Consider the following 16539-nt stretch of genomic DNA (forward strand, 5'->3'; position numbering starts at 1 on the left):
CACACGTATATAGGCCACGTTCTTCACGTGGTGTCCTGGTTTTCAAGACCTAATTTGAATCAATTAAATGAGTAATTGAGAGCAGCGCTGGAATTGTCGCTTGGTGGTGACGTACCCGGAAAACAAGCGGCTCGCGTGAAAACCCGTGGGGAAAAAGGAAAATCACGTGTGAAAACTAAAATTCAAGTGTATGAACGTTAACATGTTTTTACCTTTCCCATGTTAAACGGGAAATGTTTGACCTACATCGTGAGTACTCTAGCAACATATACGAAATACATAACCGCGTAAAGCTGTGAATGGAACTATTTTATTGTCAGGTGTCAAATTGACGACAGCCATTTGTCGTGTGCAAACGACCACAGCCGTGTAAAATATCCGGAGTTAGTGTGTGCGAGTTGCGCAGATTGGATTTTTTTAGCTTGTAATTGCATCAGATGTCCACTTGGAGGCAGCAGCACATTCGCATATTTAGGTCGGGGGGACATAAAAGACGCGTCCTACAGGGGGGGCTGTGCAGTCAATCAATTAGTATTGTGTGTGCGAGCGCGCGCGTGTGTGTGTGTGCGTGTGTATGGGGGTGGTAAATGATTTTAAAGAAACATGTGGTTTGTATTGGCTCGACAATTAAACACTGCAAGATGGTCGTTGGGGTTGGTTTAAAAATACACACGCACACGCCCATGTTGTGTAATTGGGTGAAGTGTGTGATTAGCCCTCTCCAACAGACGGGGATTAAGCTTGGGCAGTGTGTAATTATGAATAAAGCATACGTCAGCAGATAAAGAGCAGCCACCCGAGGCGGGGATGCCCTCCGGCTACCATTGCTGCTAGACCGCCCATAAGCAGTTCGAAAGACGGACGACGACAACGCAAAAAGCCCTTCTGGCTGCAGGAGTGCCACGACGTGGACACACGGCGTTCCCAAGCCCGCCGGCAGGGCAGCGCTTCACTCCCCCCTTCTCCTCCTCCTCCTCCTCCTCTTCACACTCCTCCTCCCCCTCCTCCGGGACAGACAGCATCCTATGCGGCTCAAGATGGCGGTGCAGGCAGCAGAAAACGACGCGATTGTAAGTACTCTTGCAGCCCGACGCGCGGATTGCTTTTTAAAATCGTTGTCTTTGTGTGCGTTGTTCGTGTTTGGTGCACGCCGCGTTGTGCACGCTGCGAGGCGTTCTTGGGTGCACGGGCTCACCTGGCCCGCCGGTGTTCAGAGGATTGCCCCACTCGTTCGGAGCTCAATTGTTGTGTGCCAGGGATCCAATTTTTTTCATTAATATTATATTTTTGAAATGGTTTGTTTTTGCAGATGGTGGAGGACGAGCAGCTGAACGACTCGCTGGGGAGCGTCGGCCTCATCTCACCTGACAAGGAGGATCTAGCACGGCTGCTGGTAGGAATGAATGGGGGGACATGTACATCCATTCATCCATTTTCCTTACTGTCTGGTCGAATTTGAGTACAGGGTGAGCTAGATACTATCCAAGCTGATTTTGGGCGAGAGGCGGGGTACACGTTGCACTATTTGGAGAGTCTAACATGCGCATTTACAAGCATTCACATTCGCACTTATGGACAATTTAGCGTAAATGAGCTGCAGGACTTTTTGGGGAGAAGAAAAATACTTTTTGGCATATGAACCTGGACTGGTAGCCCAGTCAACTGTTGGGTATGGTGTATAGACGAAAATATATTTGAACTCACATTCAGGGGTGGAGCTACATGGTGGCCAGCCCCTGCCACTCTCTGGCCATCCCCAAATCATTTTTACATGGATGCAACATTTTTAGACCCTTTGACACTCTGCAAAGAGGTTTTTATATTAACTGCAAATTTAAATGATGAATATATGATTGATTTCAATTGAACATAACATGCATGTTTTGCAAGAGAACCGGCCGCGACTGGTTGCTTATTCAATCGCAGGGCACATATGGACAAAAAAACTATTCAAACTCACATGTAGCAAGCAAGCATGCGCTCAGAGAACATGAACTCAGGAACCTCAGAACAGTGATGCAAACATGTTAACCACTAGCTGCCCAGAAAATGTACATCTAGTTTTTTAAATATATATATATATATATATATATATATATATATATATACAGTGTTTAATGTAGATTGTGTGTGTTTTTTTTTTCTTTAATGTGCAGACAGTTCCCTTCAGTGGACGCATACGAGGCGGCATGAGACCCGGGAAGAAGATCATTGTCATGGGGATTGTGGACTTAGAGCCAGACAGGTAAAGTTTTTTTGTTGTTTTTTTTTTTTTTTTTTTAATGAGCAAAATATTTTGTAAATTTGATTAACATGTCACAAAATAATTACCGAAAACGTGCCAAGACTGAAAACAATGTAGCACTAAATTGTTGATATAGCATTAAACTGTTTTTCAGGTGTTTAAAGGGCGAGGGAGGATGGGGAGGGGGGGGTGTGTGGCTAAAACACCCACTGATGCACTTGGACGTCCGGCCTGAGTTGCCCCTTCCCCACTATATAAGAACTTGAATACCTCACCCCATATCAGTCGTCTTTTGGCGCAATTGTCACTTGCAGTCACCCACCTGAAAACACATTTTCCCTTTGGATAGTCCACTAATGTTGCCAATTGAGAGTGCCTCGTTGTCTGCCATGAGTGTATGCACATCATGGAGAGAAGGCGGAGGAGCGAGCGAAATTAAAAGTAAGACTTGACAGCCAACTTGTCGACGGGGTCTTCTTCCTGGTGTGGGTGCTTTAGAGCGCCTCGTTGTTGCTAGGATTGAGTGCTTAACACTGGAGGGAGTGGGTGGAGCAGTTGGTTGTTCGTGGAGTATTTATCTATTTATTTATTTATTTTTTAGGCTAGCCAGTGTGTGGACTGGTGTTATTTTTCACAATTTTGAAGCCTCATTTTATGTACTTGTCTATTTTTTATGATTCGTGTTGTCAGGGCTGTTAACAACACTCTTATCTGCCACGTGCCAAATTTAGATGGCATTTTTTTTTTCACTTTATAGGGTTTTCAAATATAATTTGAAGTTTTAGGCACTTCCTCTTCCGTTACATCATTCGGCCTTTTTCTCTTCCCGAAAATCCCCAAAGACATTTGTTGTTATTTTTGCTAGTCTGTGGGCAGGTCTTTTTTTATCATGTCACTCTGTGTGGCCGCAAACCAAATGGCCCACGGACCGGTACTGGTACTGGCATATACAGTTATGACATATGAGCATTTGCGGGTTGCCTATTTGGGATTTATTTATTTACTTTTTTTTTTTACATAACAATTCCTCAGCGTATTTTGAATCTGGATAAACTGCTCTGGTAGGCCAGTAAAAGGTCCACATACCTTATGTTGCCCACCCCTGATTTAGATTGATAAATCCTTTTGTTCTAGAGGCTGAGCCACTCCTGTGTAGTACCCCCCCCAACACACACACCCCAATCTTATGAATAATTACTGATATATGCGCCAAATGAAGGTGAATGGCGACTTCTGCGAGGACAGTCAGGGCGTTCCCTCTCCAGTGGGAGAGGGAGGGGAAAAAAAGCAGAGACTTGTCTGGGTGTGACTTGACCCAACATGGAAAGTTCAACGTGGAACTAACCCTCCCTGCCTGCTCTGTGGTGACTTCATCGCTCACTGCAGCTGGGCACATTACAAAAGTTCTGACTACTGGACTAATGTATTGGGACACGCATATCTTTTATCAAACAGTTGGACTACTCGACTTCAGTCCACCCTGAATCGTCATTCTCAACATGTTGGTTTGCAGTGGATTCTTGTTTTTCTCAGGGCTTCTATTTCAGACCCACTCGCGATAGGACAATGGACTCTAGACATTAGAGAGATCATAGTAAAAAAATAGATATACAGTTTTACCTCCACAACATGCTTTAAATGCGTAAAAACTTCATAAAAGATGATTTTGAAAAGTCTTGCGGAGTGCCAGTTCTCTTTCTCGCTTTCAAGAAATGGGAGACTATTATAAAACATCACTTTGAGGAAACGGTTTGAGAAAAAAAAAGGACTCGATCATGAAAGAAGACGAAGAGGCGAAGCATGCTTGCGTAAAGCTATTTTTTTTCCCACTGATTTGTAGTTTACCGTAAAACTGACAGATAAAACAATAATAGAATAAAAAAAAAATTGCGGTACAATATTAATCAACACTAATCTATTGGCAAATTACACCGTAATTATTTTCGACACCTTGTTTAAATTAAGATTGGCAAATCCTTCAAATTTCAGCGCACTTTTTTTGGTAGTTTTAAATAAAACCGTTGTCAGCATCTGCTTTCATGTTGGAAAACAATTAGCCACATTTTTCCAGATGTTTACGGATCACGTCAGAAAATCACCTTATTTAATTTACATTTGTGCGTTTTCTCAACTGTTAATTCGAAATAATGTCCTGTTTTTTAATAAAGGGATAAGCATTTTTTTAATCAGATTCATCTACAAATTGAAAAATTAATTATTAAAATAACCCGACCACATTGTGTATTTGAACACTAAAATGTTCAGCCAAACCGTAAAGACTTTCTTGTCATATTGAGGTATCTCAATACCTTTGTCCATGTTTCCTCTCAAGCTCGTTAGTGTCAGTTTTGTGCATGTGTGCACACCAAGCTGCAGGGTGCCGGATGCTCGCTCAAATGAGCAGCGGGGATTATGATTCATTCGGGCCGTCATCCCAGATTAGCCTTCAGACTGAAACATCTGGCAACCTCCGTGCTGACTCCCTCTCCTCCCCTTTATGCCTTCAGCTTTGACGTGAGCCTGACCTGCGGCCGGGATAAAGACAAGGGCAAGGAGGAGGCGGCGTACGACGTGGCCCTCAAACTCACCGCCCGCTTCTCGGATCGCCAGTTCCTGCGCAGCGCCCGCGTGGCCGGCAAGTGGACCGAGGAGGAGGCCTCCACCGCCTATTTTCCCTTCATCCCAGATCAGCCTTTCAGGGTAAAAAAATCGTTAATTCGTTACAAATTGACAAAGCCAAAAAATATTTTGGTGCAAATCTGCTTCCAGGATTCTTCACATAGGACCATGTACTTCTTGACCAGATGTGCGACAAAAATGACGTTTTAAATATGGACAAAATATGTGCTCTTAATATATATTTTTTTTTTTGAGGAGGGGTGGGGGTGGTTGGCGTGCAGCCATCATTCGCTGAAATGTAATCGTTGGCCGTAACGGCCAGGACCGGAAATATACCGGCCATTTTGGGAAATTCACATATTTTCCCAAAGTTCCCGATGGCCTCCCCGCCTCTGCAGTCAACTCCTGCATAGTCGTAGTGCGACACCTGTACATTCCAAATTTTTCAATATTTTTTTTCATATTTTGGATTTTTTTTTTTTTCCTGGGATTTTTGTTTCCTCATTTCCCACTGCTTTTTTTATGGAAAATATATACTGAATGTTTTTTGAAGAATATTTTGTTTTGTAACCCCCCCTCAAAAAAAAACAGGGGGCTTTTTTGTCAAATTCTGAGTTAGTACCAAAATGGCCAACTTCCTGTTGAATGTTGGGTGTTTTATATATAATATTGGGGCGGGGGTCTTGTTTCGGACGCCACTCCCACCAGCATGCACACATTTTCAGGCCTCAAAAGGAGATTAATGTGTTGTGATTGAAGTTTGCATGTTGACAATGAGCGCTTGTGCGTTGTTCTCCTTCCATAAAACAAAAAATCTTGATGACAGTGATAAAACATGTCGGGGTTTTGTCCAGCACAATAATTGCAGTCCCTGCTCTGTCGTGTCTACATGTGTCCGGCTGTCTTGCCAGTAGCATCGGTCCTTCAGGGATTATTGTAACAATCTTGTTCATTTTGTAGATAGTAGCTGATGTCACATGCGTGTACGGGATTTTCGTCAGTTTTCTACCGAATTTAAATCACGTTTACTTGCCTCGTTAACTCTAACCCCACGAACATTTTCGCATCTTCGTCTTTAGCCGTCAATGGCAGTAAATGAGTTCAACGCTTTAAGGCATATATTCTTTATCCTCTGTGAAAAACAACTAATAATATTGCATCTTATGCTGCGACGTTGAATTTTTTTTTTTTTTACTCTGCTTATAATATATTATGATAAAAGTATTTCATCTTGAATTTCGTATACGACCTCATTTCACAAAAACTCGGATATTTCTGACCCGCTGCGTTTGATCGTGGAAAAGTAATAAATTGCGTATTTTCAGCCAGCTAAATGCTTTCTCTAATAAATCGCTTCCATCGCAAAATGACCATTTTAAATGCCGTCCACCACTTGTTTGTTGTGGAATAATCCAAGCTTTTTTCCGGCACTTTGCGACTAACAAGCAAACAGGAAATTCCACATCAATGCAGATACAAACTGTTGTTTCTGCGTGAAGGCAGCTGTAGATAACATGTGATGAATTTATGCCACATGACCTCAGTTCCACACATTTCTGCTCCAGTAATTCTTAATGTGGTGACGAGCACATGTAAGAACGTGCGTTCACTTGTTTAATGAGGTCCAAAACAAGAGTTGTAATTTAAAATGAGGCCAAAATATTACAAATACCTCCCCCGGCAGGTTGAACCTCATGCTGACGCTGTCCCTGCTTATGTAAGAGCATCCAGCTGATAAAATTCAGTGGCCAGAAGCTGCAGGCTGCAGATTAAGGCTGACATGTTTCCTCATCAATGCAAGGACACGCGTTCGGTCGGACATGTGACACGCGTTTGTTTACTTGCTTCCGCTCAAACATCCAAATGTTTGCACGTTTTAGCTCGTTGTTTGCTTTGTGAGACTTCAACTGGCTCAGCTTGTTACATTTCTCCGGACAAGTCAATAAGAATAAATCCAAGTTTTGTCATCCTAAGATTTAAAACGCCCCAAATCACGGTTTTGGTACATGCATACCTTGACCTGGCCTTCCGGTGTGGAGTGACTCCTTTTCAAAAAAAGCACCTTGTTAATGAATCTAGCGACTTTTTCTGGTGTTATTGTTGTGCACTTCAAAAATAATATGAAAATATTTTTCTTTTTAGGAAATGACCATTTTTTTTTTTTTGTTGTGCAGAACTTCTGACAAATCTTGTAACTGACATGTGACTTCTTTGACGCATCTCGTAGTTGTTGCCATCATCTGTTTCTGCTTTGTTCCTTTATTATGTCATATAGGCCTGATGTTTTACAGTATATAAGCTCGAGTTACTCAGTGACACACTGTCAGTACGTCAAGCATTCTTTAAGAGAGGTCAGCTTTCTACCATGTCTTCTGACTACAGCCATGTGTTTGTTGACTTTTACCTTTCTACCTCAGTCAGGGTCTAAATTCTGCTCGTCACGTTCCACGTGTGGCATTATGTCGCCTCACGATTGAAAGTCCAGATGTTCAGAGCAATATGACTTTTTAATTTTTTTTTACATTTTTTTTTTTTTTTTTTTAATGAAAGTAGCAGAGATGCCACGATTAATGATAATCTCTTTTTGTCCCGGATTCTGTGTGGAAATCCACCTCAAAATGTCCAGCTGCATAAATGCGGTTTCAGCAAGTCTGCGGCAAGCTTTCAACACATTTTCCACACTTTCACATCACGATGGCTTGTATTCCGACTCTGTTATGGTTACCAAAATTGAGTGTTGTGTTTGACACAAAGTGTGCCTTCGCTTCCAGGTGGAGATCCACTGCGAGCACCAGAGGTTCCGGATATTCGTGGACGGACACCAGCTTTTTGACTTTTACCACAAAGTAAAATCTTTGGCCTCCATCGACACGGTGCGGATAGACGGAGACCTACAGATCACCAAGCTGGGCTAATCGCACACACAAACACAAACACACACACACATACACACACAAGCATGCACAAAGCTCGGCAGGGTGAGTGTGTGTACATAAAGGACTTGAGCACGTACACACACACAGACACACATGCACCGCTAGTCATGTAACAATGCGCCTCTTGCTTTCGTATTCTTCTTCAAATATGTTTTTCCCCTTTCAGCAAAGCTCTCGTTGATTTTATTTCTCAGGTTTTAGATTCGTCAAGTCACGAAACAACTTTATTTTCTATTTTCATTCATTAAAATAGATGGAATTTTTATTGAACTAAAAAGATAAGGATGAATTTATAACACTCACAGCATCCCTTCATGCCATTTTCATTTTTAAAATAATTTTACATAAGTTAGAAATAAATATATTTTTAAAACATTAAATAATATATTTAGAAAATGTTTCCTTATGTTTCCAGATTTTTAGGAGTGACTTTTTTTTATAGCTTAATTTAAAACATTTTTAAAATTCAAATGCTGTTTTTAAATTTAATTCAACAAAACCTTGTTAAAATATTAAATTAGAAGTTGAAAATCTGAGAGCGTCTTTTGCCAATTTTCATTTTTTCGTACTGCTTACATTTCCAGTTGAAAAAAAATGAAGGCTTATTTAAAAAGTATTTTTTTATGATTTTTTTTAAAATAAAAATATAATTTAAAGCTCACAGCATCCCTAATTGTCATTTCCACAATCCATTAAATTTATTAAAAAATCATTAACATTTTTCAATGAAATTAAAAATCGCAAAATTAAGCAGACTTCATCTCTTCTTGTCATTTCCATGTTTTTATTTTTATTTAAAACATGAAAAAAATAATTAGAAATTTAAAAAAATATATAAAGCTCAATATCTCTTCCCTCCATTTCCATACTTTAATTTTTTTCAATTTAAAATTATTTTTCATAACATTTTCATTTTAAAACATTTTAACACTTTTAGTTAGATTAAAACATGAAACGGGTACATCTCACAGCATCTCTCTTTGCGTTTCCATTTTTTTTTAGGAACTCTGACTTTGCATCCAGAGACACCCTTGCATGTCCAATTTACAAGGATATCTAATTGGACCTTTTTTTTGTTTGTTTGTTATTCACTCCATCAACATGTTTTACAGTGACAGTAAATCGCAATTTACATTTTGTTACACTAAAAGTCACTTTGCAAAGATAAGTTGCGTATTCCAGCTACGTCCTCTTTTCCCGACATCCCTCTGGGATCCCCCCTTCCCCCATCTCTTGGTTGTCACGGCAACTCATGACCTAAATAGTCTAAATTGATGAAGATTTCTCGTGGGTGGAGGAAAACAAACAGGAAGTAAAATCCTGACTGGTGGGCATTTTGGATGAAAATTTGCATTTTCAAATTTTTTTCATATATATATATATATATATATATATATATATGAAAAAAAAACTTAGCCATGCACACCTATCATTTTTTTTTCTTTTTTCAAGTTGGCACATTGTAGAATTGGATTTATTCAGTTTTGGAACAAGGCTGTAATATGACAAATGCACTGTACCTTAAATGTTTTTCATCGGACACTTTCAGGTTCAGTTTGAGTAACAGGAAGGCTCAAAAGATGTGAAGCAAGTGCCAAAGTTAACTTCAGTCCAATCAAGCATTTTTTTAAATCAGCGAATATGTATAACATAAAAGCATTTACAAAGGGGGATCTGCAACAAGAATGCAAGAATGTTAAAAAAAAAAAAAAAAACGTAAAACCCCAAATTCGCCTTTTCTTCTTCCCCCTCTCCGGTTTTCTGTGCTCACGCAGCCTGGCCCTAGGTTTTTTTTTTCCTTTTTTTCCCCCCTTTTTTTTTTTTAATTTTCGGCAAACAGGAAACTCGCGTCCAGCCTGTTGCATCATTACTGCAGCAGCAGAACAAAACGTGCTCTGTGTGTGTCGACTGTGCTTGGCGTTGTACAGTATTGCAGGCTTACGGTACTCTACTGTAATGACACGTTTCGCTTTCAACCATTTTAACAAGCACATTCACTCGTGTAGGGAAACAAAAGCCTGTATAATAATTGTAACGTGTTTGTTGTTGACTTAAGGGGGAAAAGAGTGGAAACAGGGAGTTTTCTTGTGGTGTTTTTTTGGTACTGATACACTTAAAGAAACTTGAAGACTGTTTTTTTTTGTAAATTAGGACCTGATTAAAGTGTTTAATTGATGCTGAATGATGAAATGAGTGTTCCTGTCCCACAGAGGAGAAACGTGTTTACACAATTGTCTTAATCTTTACCTTCCTAACTTCAGAGTCATTTAATTTGTCCTGGTTTTTCACTTGTGCAACTTTAAATGTCACCTTTACACATGACAAGGTGAGACGGAAGATGCTACCTGGTACGCTTTTCTTGTATAATTGTTCACTAGAGCATTCATTTGAACCAATTCAGGTTTCTATCTACAGTGATGCCTTGAGATACAAGTTAATTTGAATTGAATGGAAATGCCGTTAAACCATTACAGACCCCCCCAACACACACACAAATTAAATGTAAATTTTTTAATAATATTGTACTTTGTGACAACAGAGTAATGACATAATAAGAAACAATGTCAAGATTTCTTTTTTTAATAGCCACACTTCTGCTTCATTTCAAAGGATATTGTAAATACTCGACATGTAATTCTTTGTTTTATATTTAGTTTGAACTCTGGGTGGCAGTTAATATTTTTTCTTCCCACTAGCGGCTATTTCAACTTTTTGCTCACAGGTCAAAACAAAAAATAAGCCGAACGACGGCTCATATATAAAAATAAAGAAACCTTCACAAATCGAGTGTCTTGTATCTCAAGGAAGCACTATATTCCTTCAATAGAGTGAAGATATGAATGTTCTCTTGATTGTAATTTGATCATAAATAAACAGCAGGTGTGTTTTTTAAGCACATATCTCACACCTCTTTGTCTGTAAACTAGGTGTCATGTTTTGCCACTGATTTATTTGACTTATGTGGGTACTATTGGACTTTAGATGTACATATTTATAAACTAACCCTGTATTTTGAAATAACCAAGGACTTGAACAAGCAGAGACCGTAGTCTGTTTTTATAGATGACTAATTGCGGCGTTGAGATGTGTCATTTAAGCATTTTTAGACTAACTAGAAAGAGTCACAAATTCCATGATGTGTACTTAAGTGTTGTTTTTATTTATTGCAGCATAACCAGCAACGTGCGGATGTGTGTGCGATGAACTCAACTTAGGAAAAGCTGTAGGCGTTTTTTTTCTCCCTTGGTGGGTTGTTTCTTTTTTTTTAAACCACAAAATCAACTCAAGTATCATTTTTCATTGCAGTTTTTTCTGCTGTGTGGTATCCCCCCAAAATAACCTAAAACTACTCCGCTGCTGTTTTTAGACCAGTCCGGACTTCTGCATATGTTTCTTTCCTCTTCTGACTTGGTGCGTTTGTAAAAAAAAAAGAAAACTGCTCCTTTGGAAACCAATAAACTTCTCACCTTAGTACATGACTGTGTTTGAGTTTATAGTATTTTAAAAAACATTGTAGTGTATCGTTTTGTTTTACATATGCTGATTTAAAATCATATAAATCTGAATCCAGTTTAATAATTTATTACCCATCATTTTATACTTCCATTTAAAATGTAATCGTATCTATAATAATGCCAAAACAGGCGTGAACAATGTTCATGCTTTGTTTTGCTTTTTGAACTGGGTCGCTTTCCGTCGTTCCCGGAAGTGTGTCGTATGTTTTGGTCATACGCCACGTATGCCATCAACGTCACTGACGGTGTACCTACACAGTTGCTAACTTAATACACCCAGGAAAAAAAATACATGGACGTATCCATGTTAATTTATGGTCATAGTTTTTTGTAAAGGTTGAGTAAAAGTTTTCGGTGCATTTCAACTGCGGTGGTACTTTTACCTTTTGGACTCTGTCACTACCCGTAGTTCCGGAAGTACCGTGTTTTGCTCATGCGCAGTTATTCCAGGAAGTGCATTGTTCTCTGTCACTACCCGTAGTTCCGGAAGTACCGTGTTTTGCTCATGCGCAGTTATTCCAGGAAGTGCATTGTTATGGTGGCGAGCGCTGGCTTACATATCCACCGGTTAAACAACAGCCTCGAACGGTGTTACGGTGGCGCAAAGTAATTTGAAGTAGTGCTACAAAATGTCTGGTGGGACCCAATTAGAAAACGCCAATCCGGTCATATTCGAGCGGTCTGGCGAGAGGCTGCAGACGGCCGCTGATGAGGACGAAGACTTCCATGATCCCATAGATGACAGAGAAATATTTGATATCCTTTTTTTGGCTCTCTGTTATACGCAAGTTAAATCAGTGGCTGTTTTGGTTGACTATTACAACATTGACTGTTGAAATTTTGGCCTTTGCATTTTTTGTCTGTGTGACTTTTTCACTTTCCGTTGCACTAGGAAGCGTGTTGCAGTTTTTGATTGATATATTTACAAAAGATGGCATAGTTTAGTTTCAGTTGGCAAACCGTGCCCAAATGCATTAGCACTTTTTTTTATTGACGTTCTAATCAACAAAAAAATGTTCCAGAACAACATTTTTTTAAAGAATGGGACATATTTAACGCATTGCCCATTTCACGCACAAGATAACTAAATGTGCTTCATATGTAAAAACATATTTACAAACAAAAGAATTTAGGACGTTTATATGTAAAAAAAAAAATGTAAACGAACATTCAGAGCAGTGCTTTAAATCATCTTAATCATAGTTATTTTAAATCTGAAAAATCTTTTACAGTTTTAAACAATTAAAAATTATGCATAAATGTTAATTGCCTTGTAATTTAGTCTAAGTAGACCCTTACCTGTCGTTTTTTTTTTTTTTTTAAACATGGATTGTATTGCTATGTTATCAGTTATATTATTCCTAGCCAGGACATCTCACCAAAGGCTGAGCTGCACAGTGGTTGTTTACAGAACAGCTGTGTGGCTTGTCGTCGAATCACAAACTGTCCCATGTCTCATTTGGTGATGAGATACGATAGATTAAGATGAGTGATTGTCTTTAACTGATGCAACATCTGATCAGATCCATCAATGATCCAGAACATCCTCTCTCCCTTGAGGAGCTCAACGTGGTGGAGCAAGTCAGAGTGAAAGTAGGTTCTTAATTGCTTAATCTATTTTAAACATGTTTATATGTTATTGCGTTCTTGAAGTAACCAAATAATTACATATGTTAAACCTATGTTATTGAAAAATGAATGTAACAATAAAAATATTTTTTTCTTTTATGCATTTTTATTCTTCAACCACCAAATTGATGACCATGCCCAAAGTTTCCATTTGCATCAAGTAGTTTCTTATTGCTGTCTTTTTAATTAATTCCGCGGATTTCTTTTTTGCGTGCAGGTGAACGACGCAGAGAGCAAAGTGGATGTGGAATTCACGCCCACCATCCCCCACTGCAGCATGGCCACGCTCATCGGCCTGTCAATCAAAGTGAAGCTTCTGCGCTCGTTGCCCGACCGATTCAAGGTTCACCGCTTGCTCCGGTTCAAATGTTTGCGTTCATTAAAACTCTTTGGGAATATCTTTGCAACATTGAGCGAACCCTGATAAAATAAAAACATTCGATCCGTGAGATATGGGCTTCAGTCAAATGAGGCAAGAGATAAACTTATCGTAGGAACATTTTTGAAAAGGTTTGCCTTGGTCTCATTTATTTGTTTGTTTTTGGGGATCCCTAAAAGCTGGCATTTGAACAAGGGACTTTTTTTAAATTCATGTGTGTGTTTGTGTCCACCTCTAGATCGATGTGCACATCACGCCTGGGACACATGCCTCCGAGGACGCAGGTAGGATGCGTTCACGCTGTCCCGCTCACATCAAAAGTGCAAGCTTTTGATTTTCCCCTCGTGTTTTTATGGCCACAGTGAACAAGCAGCTGGCTGACAAAGAGCGAGTGGCGGCCGCCCTGGAGAACTCGTCGCTGCTTGAGGTGGTCAACCAGTGTTTGTCCACCAGGAGCGTCTGAGGAGCAGGACGTGTTCCCCACTTCCACTGACACCACTGGAGCCTTAATTGGAAGTTGTTAAATACACAGCAGAGGGTAAGCAAATGCACTCATGTATGGTAAATTAGGCAACACTGTTCACTTTAACTCTGCTCTTATGACTCTCCACGTTGTTGCAAAACTATCATTGGGTGGTACTACCGCGCAATGGTTCCGTTACATTTCTGAAAGGCTTTCTGTACTTGTATGCCATGTTTTGATGATCATAGTTGCTTGTTACTGCAATCCTATTGTGCGTGTAACAGTGTGAACCGCACACCCACCTCCCTCCCAAAATAAAAAAAAAGTTATTTTTCAAAATTATTATCTAAGTGTTTCCATCCCGAGAAATGGTTTGGAATCCCAGAACCCGATGTAGAATTGTATCTAATTGTGTGCATCAAAGTATAGACGTTGAAATGGTTGGCAAAGTTGTTTTCACCACCTTTTTTAAATACAAATGATTGATGAGTTTGAATTAAAAATGGATTTTATTTTATTTTTCAAACTGCATCCGAGTGATTGGATTACAAAACATTACTGTTATCTATTTTCAATTTGATTCTTTTGAAAACTAAATCCAAATGTTTGTCTCACAATTCTGTTTAAATATTTGTATTTAATTTAAATATTTGCCGCCTCTGTTTTCTGGCACAAATACAAAACAACTGATATATTGTTTGTGTGAACAAATATTGAATATGTTAAATGAAGACCAAAGGGTTTTACATATTTGCACTTGGAAGAAAAAAAAAACAAAATTGAAATTTGAAATACAATACTTCTGAAAAACGAACAACTAAGTCGTGTTCCTATTTGACCACCAAGTGGCGCTATTGTAACATTTCTGTGGCCCGTCTGTTTTCTTTGCATCAGATTAAAAGAAGAGAAATTAGTCTGCAGCATGAGTGAGTTCATCTGGAATGCATCTGTCATGTTGTTGTCGCCAAAGACGTAAAATGGCAGCCGGTCAGAGTGATGTAACTCAACACTCTTATTTCTTCATAGTAACCCAAAACGTTTTAAAAGACATCGGAGGGATTATGTAACCCCACTGTGAACGCTTCACTGTTATTTAACGCCTTGTGACGTCACGCCTGTAAACCATTCCCGACATTTTTGGAAGACATTCGCAGCTTCCCGTTCGTTCATCTTTTGTGACTGCTAAAGCAGTGGCTATCACAACTTTTTTATGAGTACAAATTGAAAAATAGAGTATAATAGAGTATAATTCCCATTTTATTTCAAGAGTATAATACTCATCCCATTTTATTTCAGAATTTTATTACACATTTGCTATATCGTACATGCCAACTAATTTGCGCATTTACTCAAACAGTCTCAAAGAACTTCACTCAGGAAACGAATGGAGCAAATTAATTGATACAAAGATAAGATCATAGTTCAAGTAAAACATAAGCAATTGAATAGATCTTTAATATTTCTTAGGCTAATGTTGGGTTTACAGCATGGAAGCTTTTACATCTTTTTTTACATTTTTTGTTACCTGTAATGATTTTAGATCTACAGCAGAGGTCACTATTGCGTGTCCAACGGTGTCAATTCAGTGGCAACACAATTCGTGTAATGTGTCAATACACTCCTCGTGGTGTCGTTAAATCACCACATACGCACTGACTCCTCACTTGAGCCAGTGTGAAATCTTACGTCTCCATCCTGCTCTTTGACCTCAGATGTTCCTTTAAACCGTTGTCATCATCAAAGACATCACAGGCACACTCAACAAAGGAATAAGAGAGCGACAACTTTTTACAGGCAGCGCTGCAAAGCATGCTGGTAACTGGAAATGGAACTCACCATTGCTGCAATAACCATTTTGACCTCTATAGCTGACCATGCAGTTATCTCAGCAGTTATTTAACTCGCAGAAATGCATCTTTCATGGATTCCAGAATTTACAAAACAACTCTGCTGTTATTCATATTCCCAACTCCCAATTTTGTTATGTTGAAACACAAAGCAATGTGGGGCTAATGCCTAGCATGAATTCTGCTCAAATGTCAAATGCCACAGGCTGAATAATGTGCTGTTTTGCTTTAATAAATACTTAACTTTCCCTGAAGTTTCTGTTAGGTGGACACCGCCTCACACAATACAAAGCCAAGCAAAGTGGTGACTTTTTGAACGAACTTACTGCCGGTCAGCGGCGTCCAGGAGCCTGTTAGCTCGCAAGCTAGCTGGTGGCTAACAATAGCCTATTTGCGAAGGCTAGAGGAGATAAATTTCAGCCCCCAGAGGCTTTTACGTGGATATATTTTTGCCATTATGTTTGTTGCGTGAATACAGTATAGAAGGCAGTACAAATGTATCTAAGTGACAGTGAAAGTGGAGCTGGGCATTTTTCTCAGCGCATTCAGCAAACACGTCAATTGACATTTGGAGTTTTTAAAATGGACATTTTGATTTTTCACCATTTTGAAGCCTGGTTTAATAAATTGTGTGCGTGTGTGTGTGTGTTTTATTCATTCAAATTTAGCACGGTTATCAACCCTCTTCTGTGCAATGTGTGAAATGTATAAGACATTTTTATTTTCACTTTGCAGGCTTTGAATTTGCCTACCATGACAAGACTGTCCACCAGATGGCGCTACCTCCCCCATTTAAAGCATGTTACAAAACTCATATTGTTTCGCAGTATTAGCAAGGTGCTGAAATGAAGTGTTCCGTTACTCGTGTTGGATAATGTTTTACTGTACAAAGAATTGAGAACACTG

At 39.3% G+C, this 16539-nt stretch overlaps 2 protein-coding genes across 3 annotated transcripts; both read left to right on the forward strand.

The window, feature by feature from the left end:
• The first annotated feature begins 611 nt into the window (after positions 1-611).
• Positions 612-8417, forward strand: lgalslb (lectin, galactoside-binding-like b). Its single transcript, XM_088305198.1, has 5 exons — positions 612-1070; positions 1310-1393; positions 2157-2245; positions 4753-4945; positions 7636-8417. Exons 1-5 carry the CDS (start codon positions 1026-1028, stop codon positions 7777-7779), a joined length of 555 nt encoding a protein of 184 aa, XP_088161324.1. The 5' UTR covers positions 612-1025; the 3' UTR covers positions 7780-8417.
• Positions 8418-11791: 3374 nt separating this feature from the next.
• Positions 11792-16510, forward strand: ciao2b (cytosolic iron-sulfur assembly component 2B). Of its 2 annotated transcripts, XR_015845001.1 has the most exons (6): positions 11792-12071; positions 12829-12908; positions 13162-13287; positions 13562-13607; positions 13686-13861; positions 16369-16510. XR_015845001.1 is itself a non-coding variant. In XM_088304087.1 (5 exons), exons 1-5 carry the CDS (start codon positions 11945-11947, stop codon positions 13784-13786), a joined length of 480 nt encoding a protein of 159 aa, XP_088160213.1. In that variant the 5' UTR covers positions 11792-11944; the 3' UTR covers positions 13787-15881. The 2 variants fall into 2 exon arrangements, 1 of the variants encoding a protein (XP_088160213.1); XM_088304087.1 differs by lacking the exon at positions 16369-16510 and having other exon boundaries at positions 13686-15881.
• Positions 16511-16539: the final 29 nt, after the last annotated feature.

Source organism: Idiotropiscis lumnitzeri, chromosome 9 (genome assembly GCF_059441095.1).
Source record: "Idiotropiscis lumnitzeri isolate Australia: NSW breed Sydney's pygmy pipehorse chromosome 9, RoL_Ilum_1.0, whole genome shotgun sequence".
NCBI lineage: Eukaryota > Metazoa > Chordata > Actinopteri > Syngnathiformes > Syngnathidae > Idiotropiscis > Idiotropiscis lumnitzeri.

Bases quoted from the DNA above. Each gene is read 5' to 3' on its own strand.
- ciao2b (XM_088304087.1), top strand. From the start codon at position 11,945: ATGTCTGGTGGGACCCAATTAGAAAACGCCAATCCGGTCATATTCGAG. The intron at 12,072-12,828 runs ATATCCTTTTTT...AACTGATGCAAC, and splicing joins AGATGACAGAGAAATATTTG to ATCTGATCAGATCCATCAAT. The intron at 12,909-13,161 runs GTAGGTTCTTAA...TTTTGCGTGCAG, and splicing joins TGGAGCAAGTCAGAGTGAAA to GTGAACGACGCAGAGAGCAA.
- lgalslb (XM_088305198.1), top strand. From the start codon at position 1,026: ATGCGGCTCAAGATGGCGGTGCAGGCAGCAGAAAACGACGCGATT. The intron at 1,394-2,156 runs GTAGGAATGAAT...TTTAATGTGCAG, and splicing joins AGGATCTAGCACGGCTGCTG to ACAGTTCCCTTCAGTGGACG. The intron at 2,246-4,752 runs GTAAAGTTTTTT...TTATGCCTTCAG, and splicing joins GTGGACTTAGAGCCAGACAG to CTTTGACGTGAGCCTGACCT.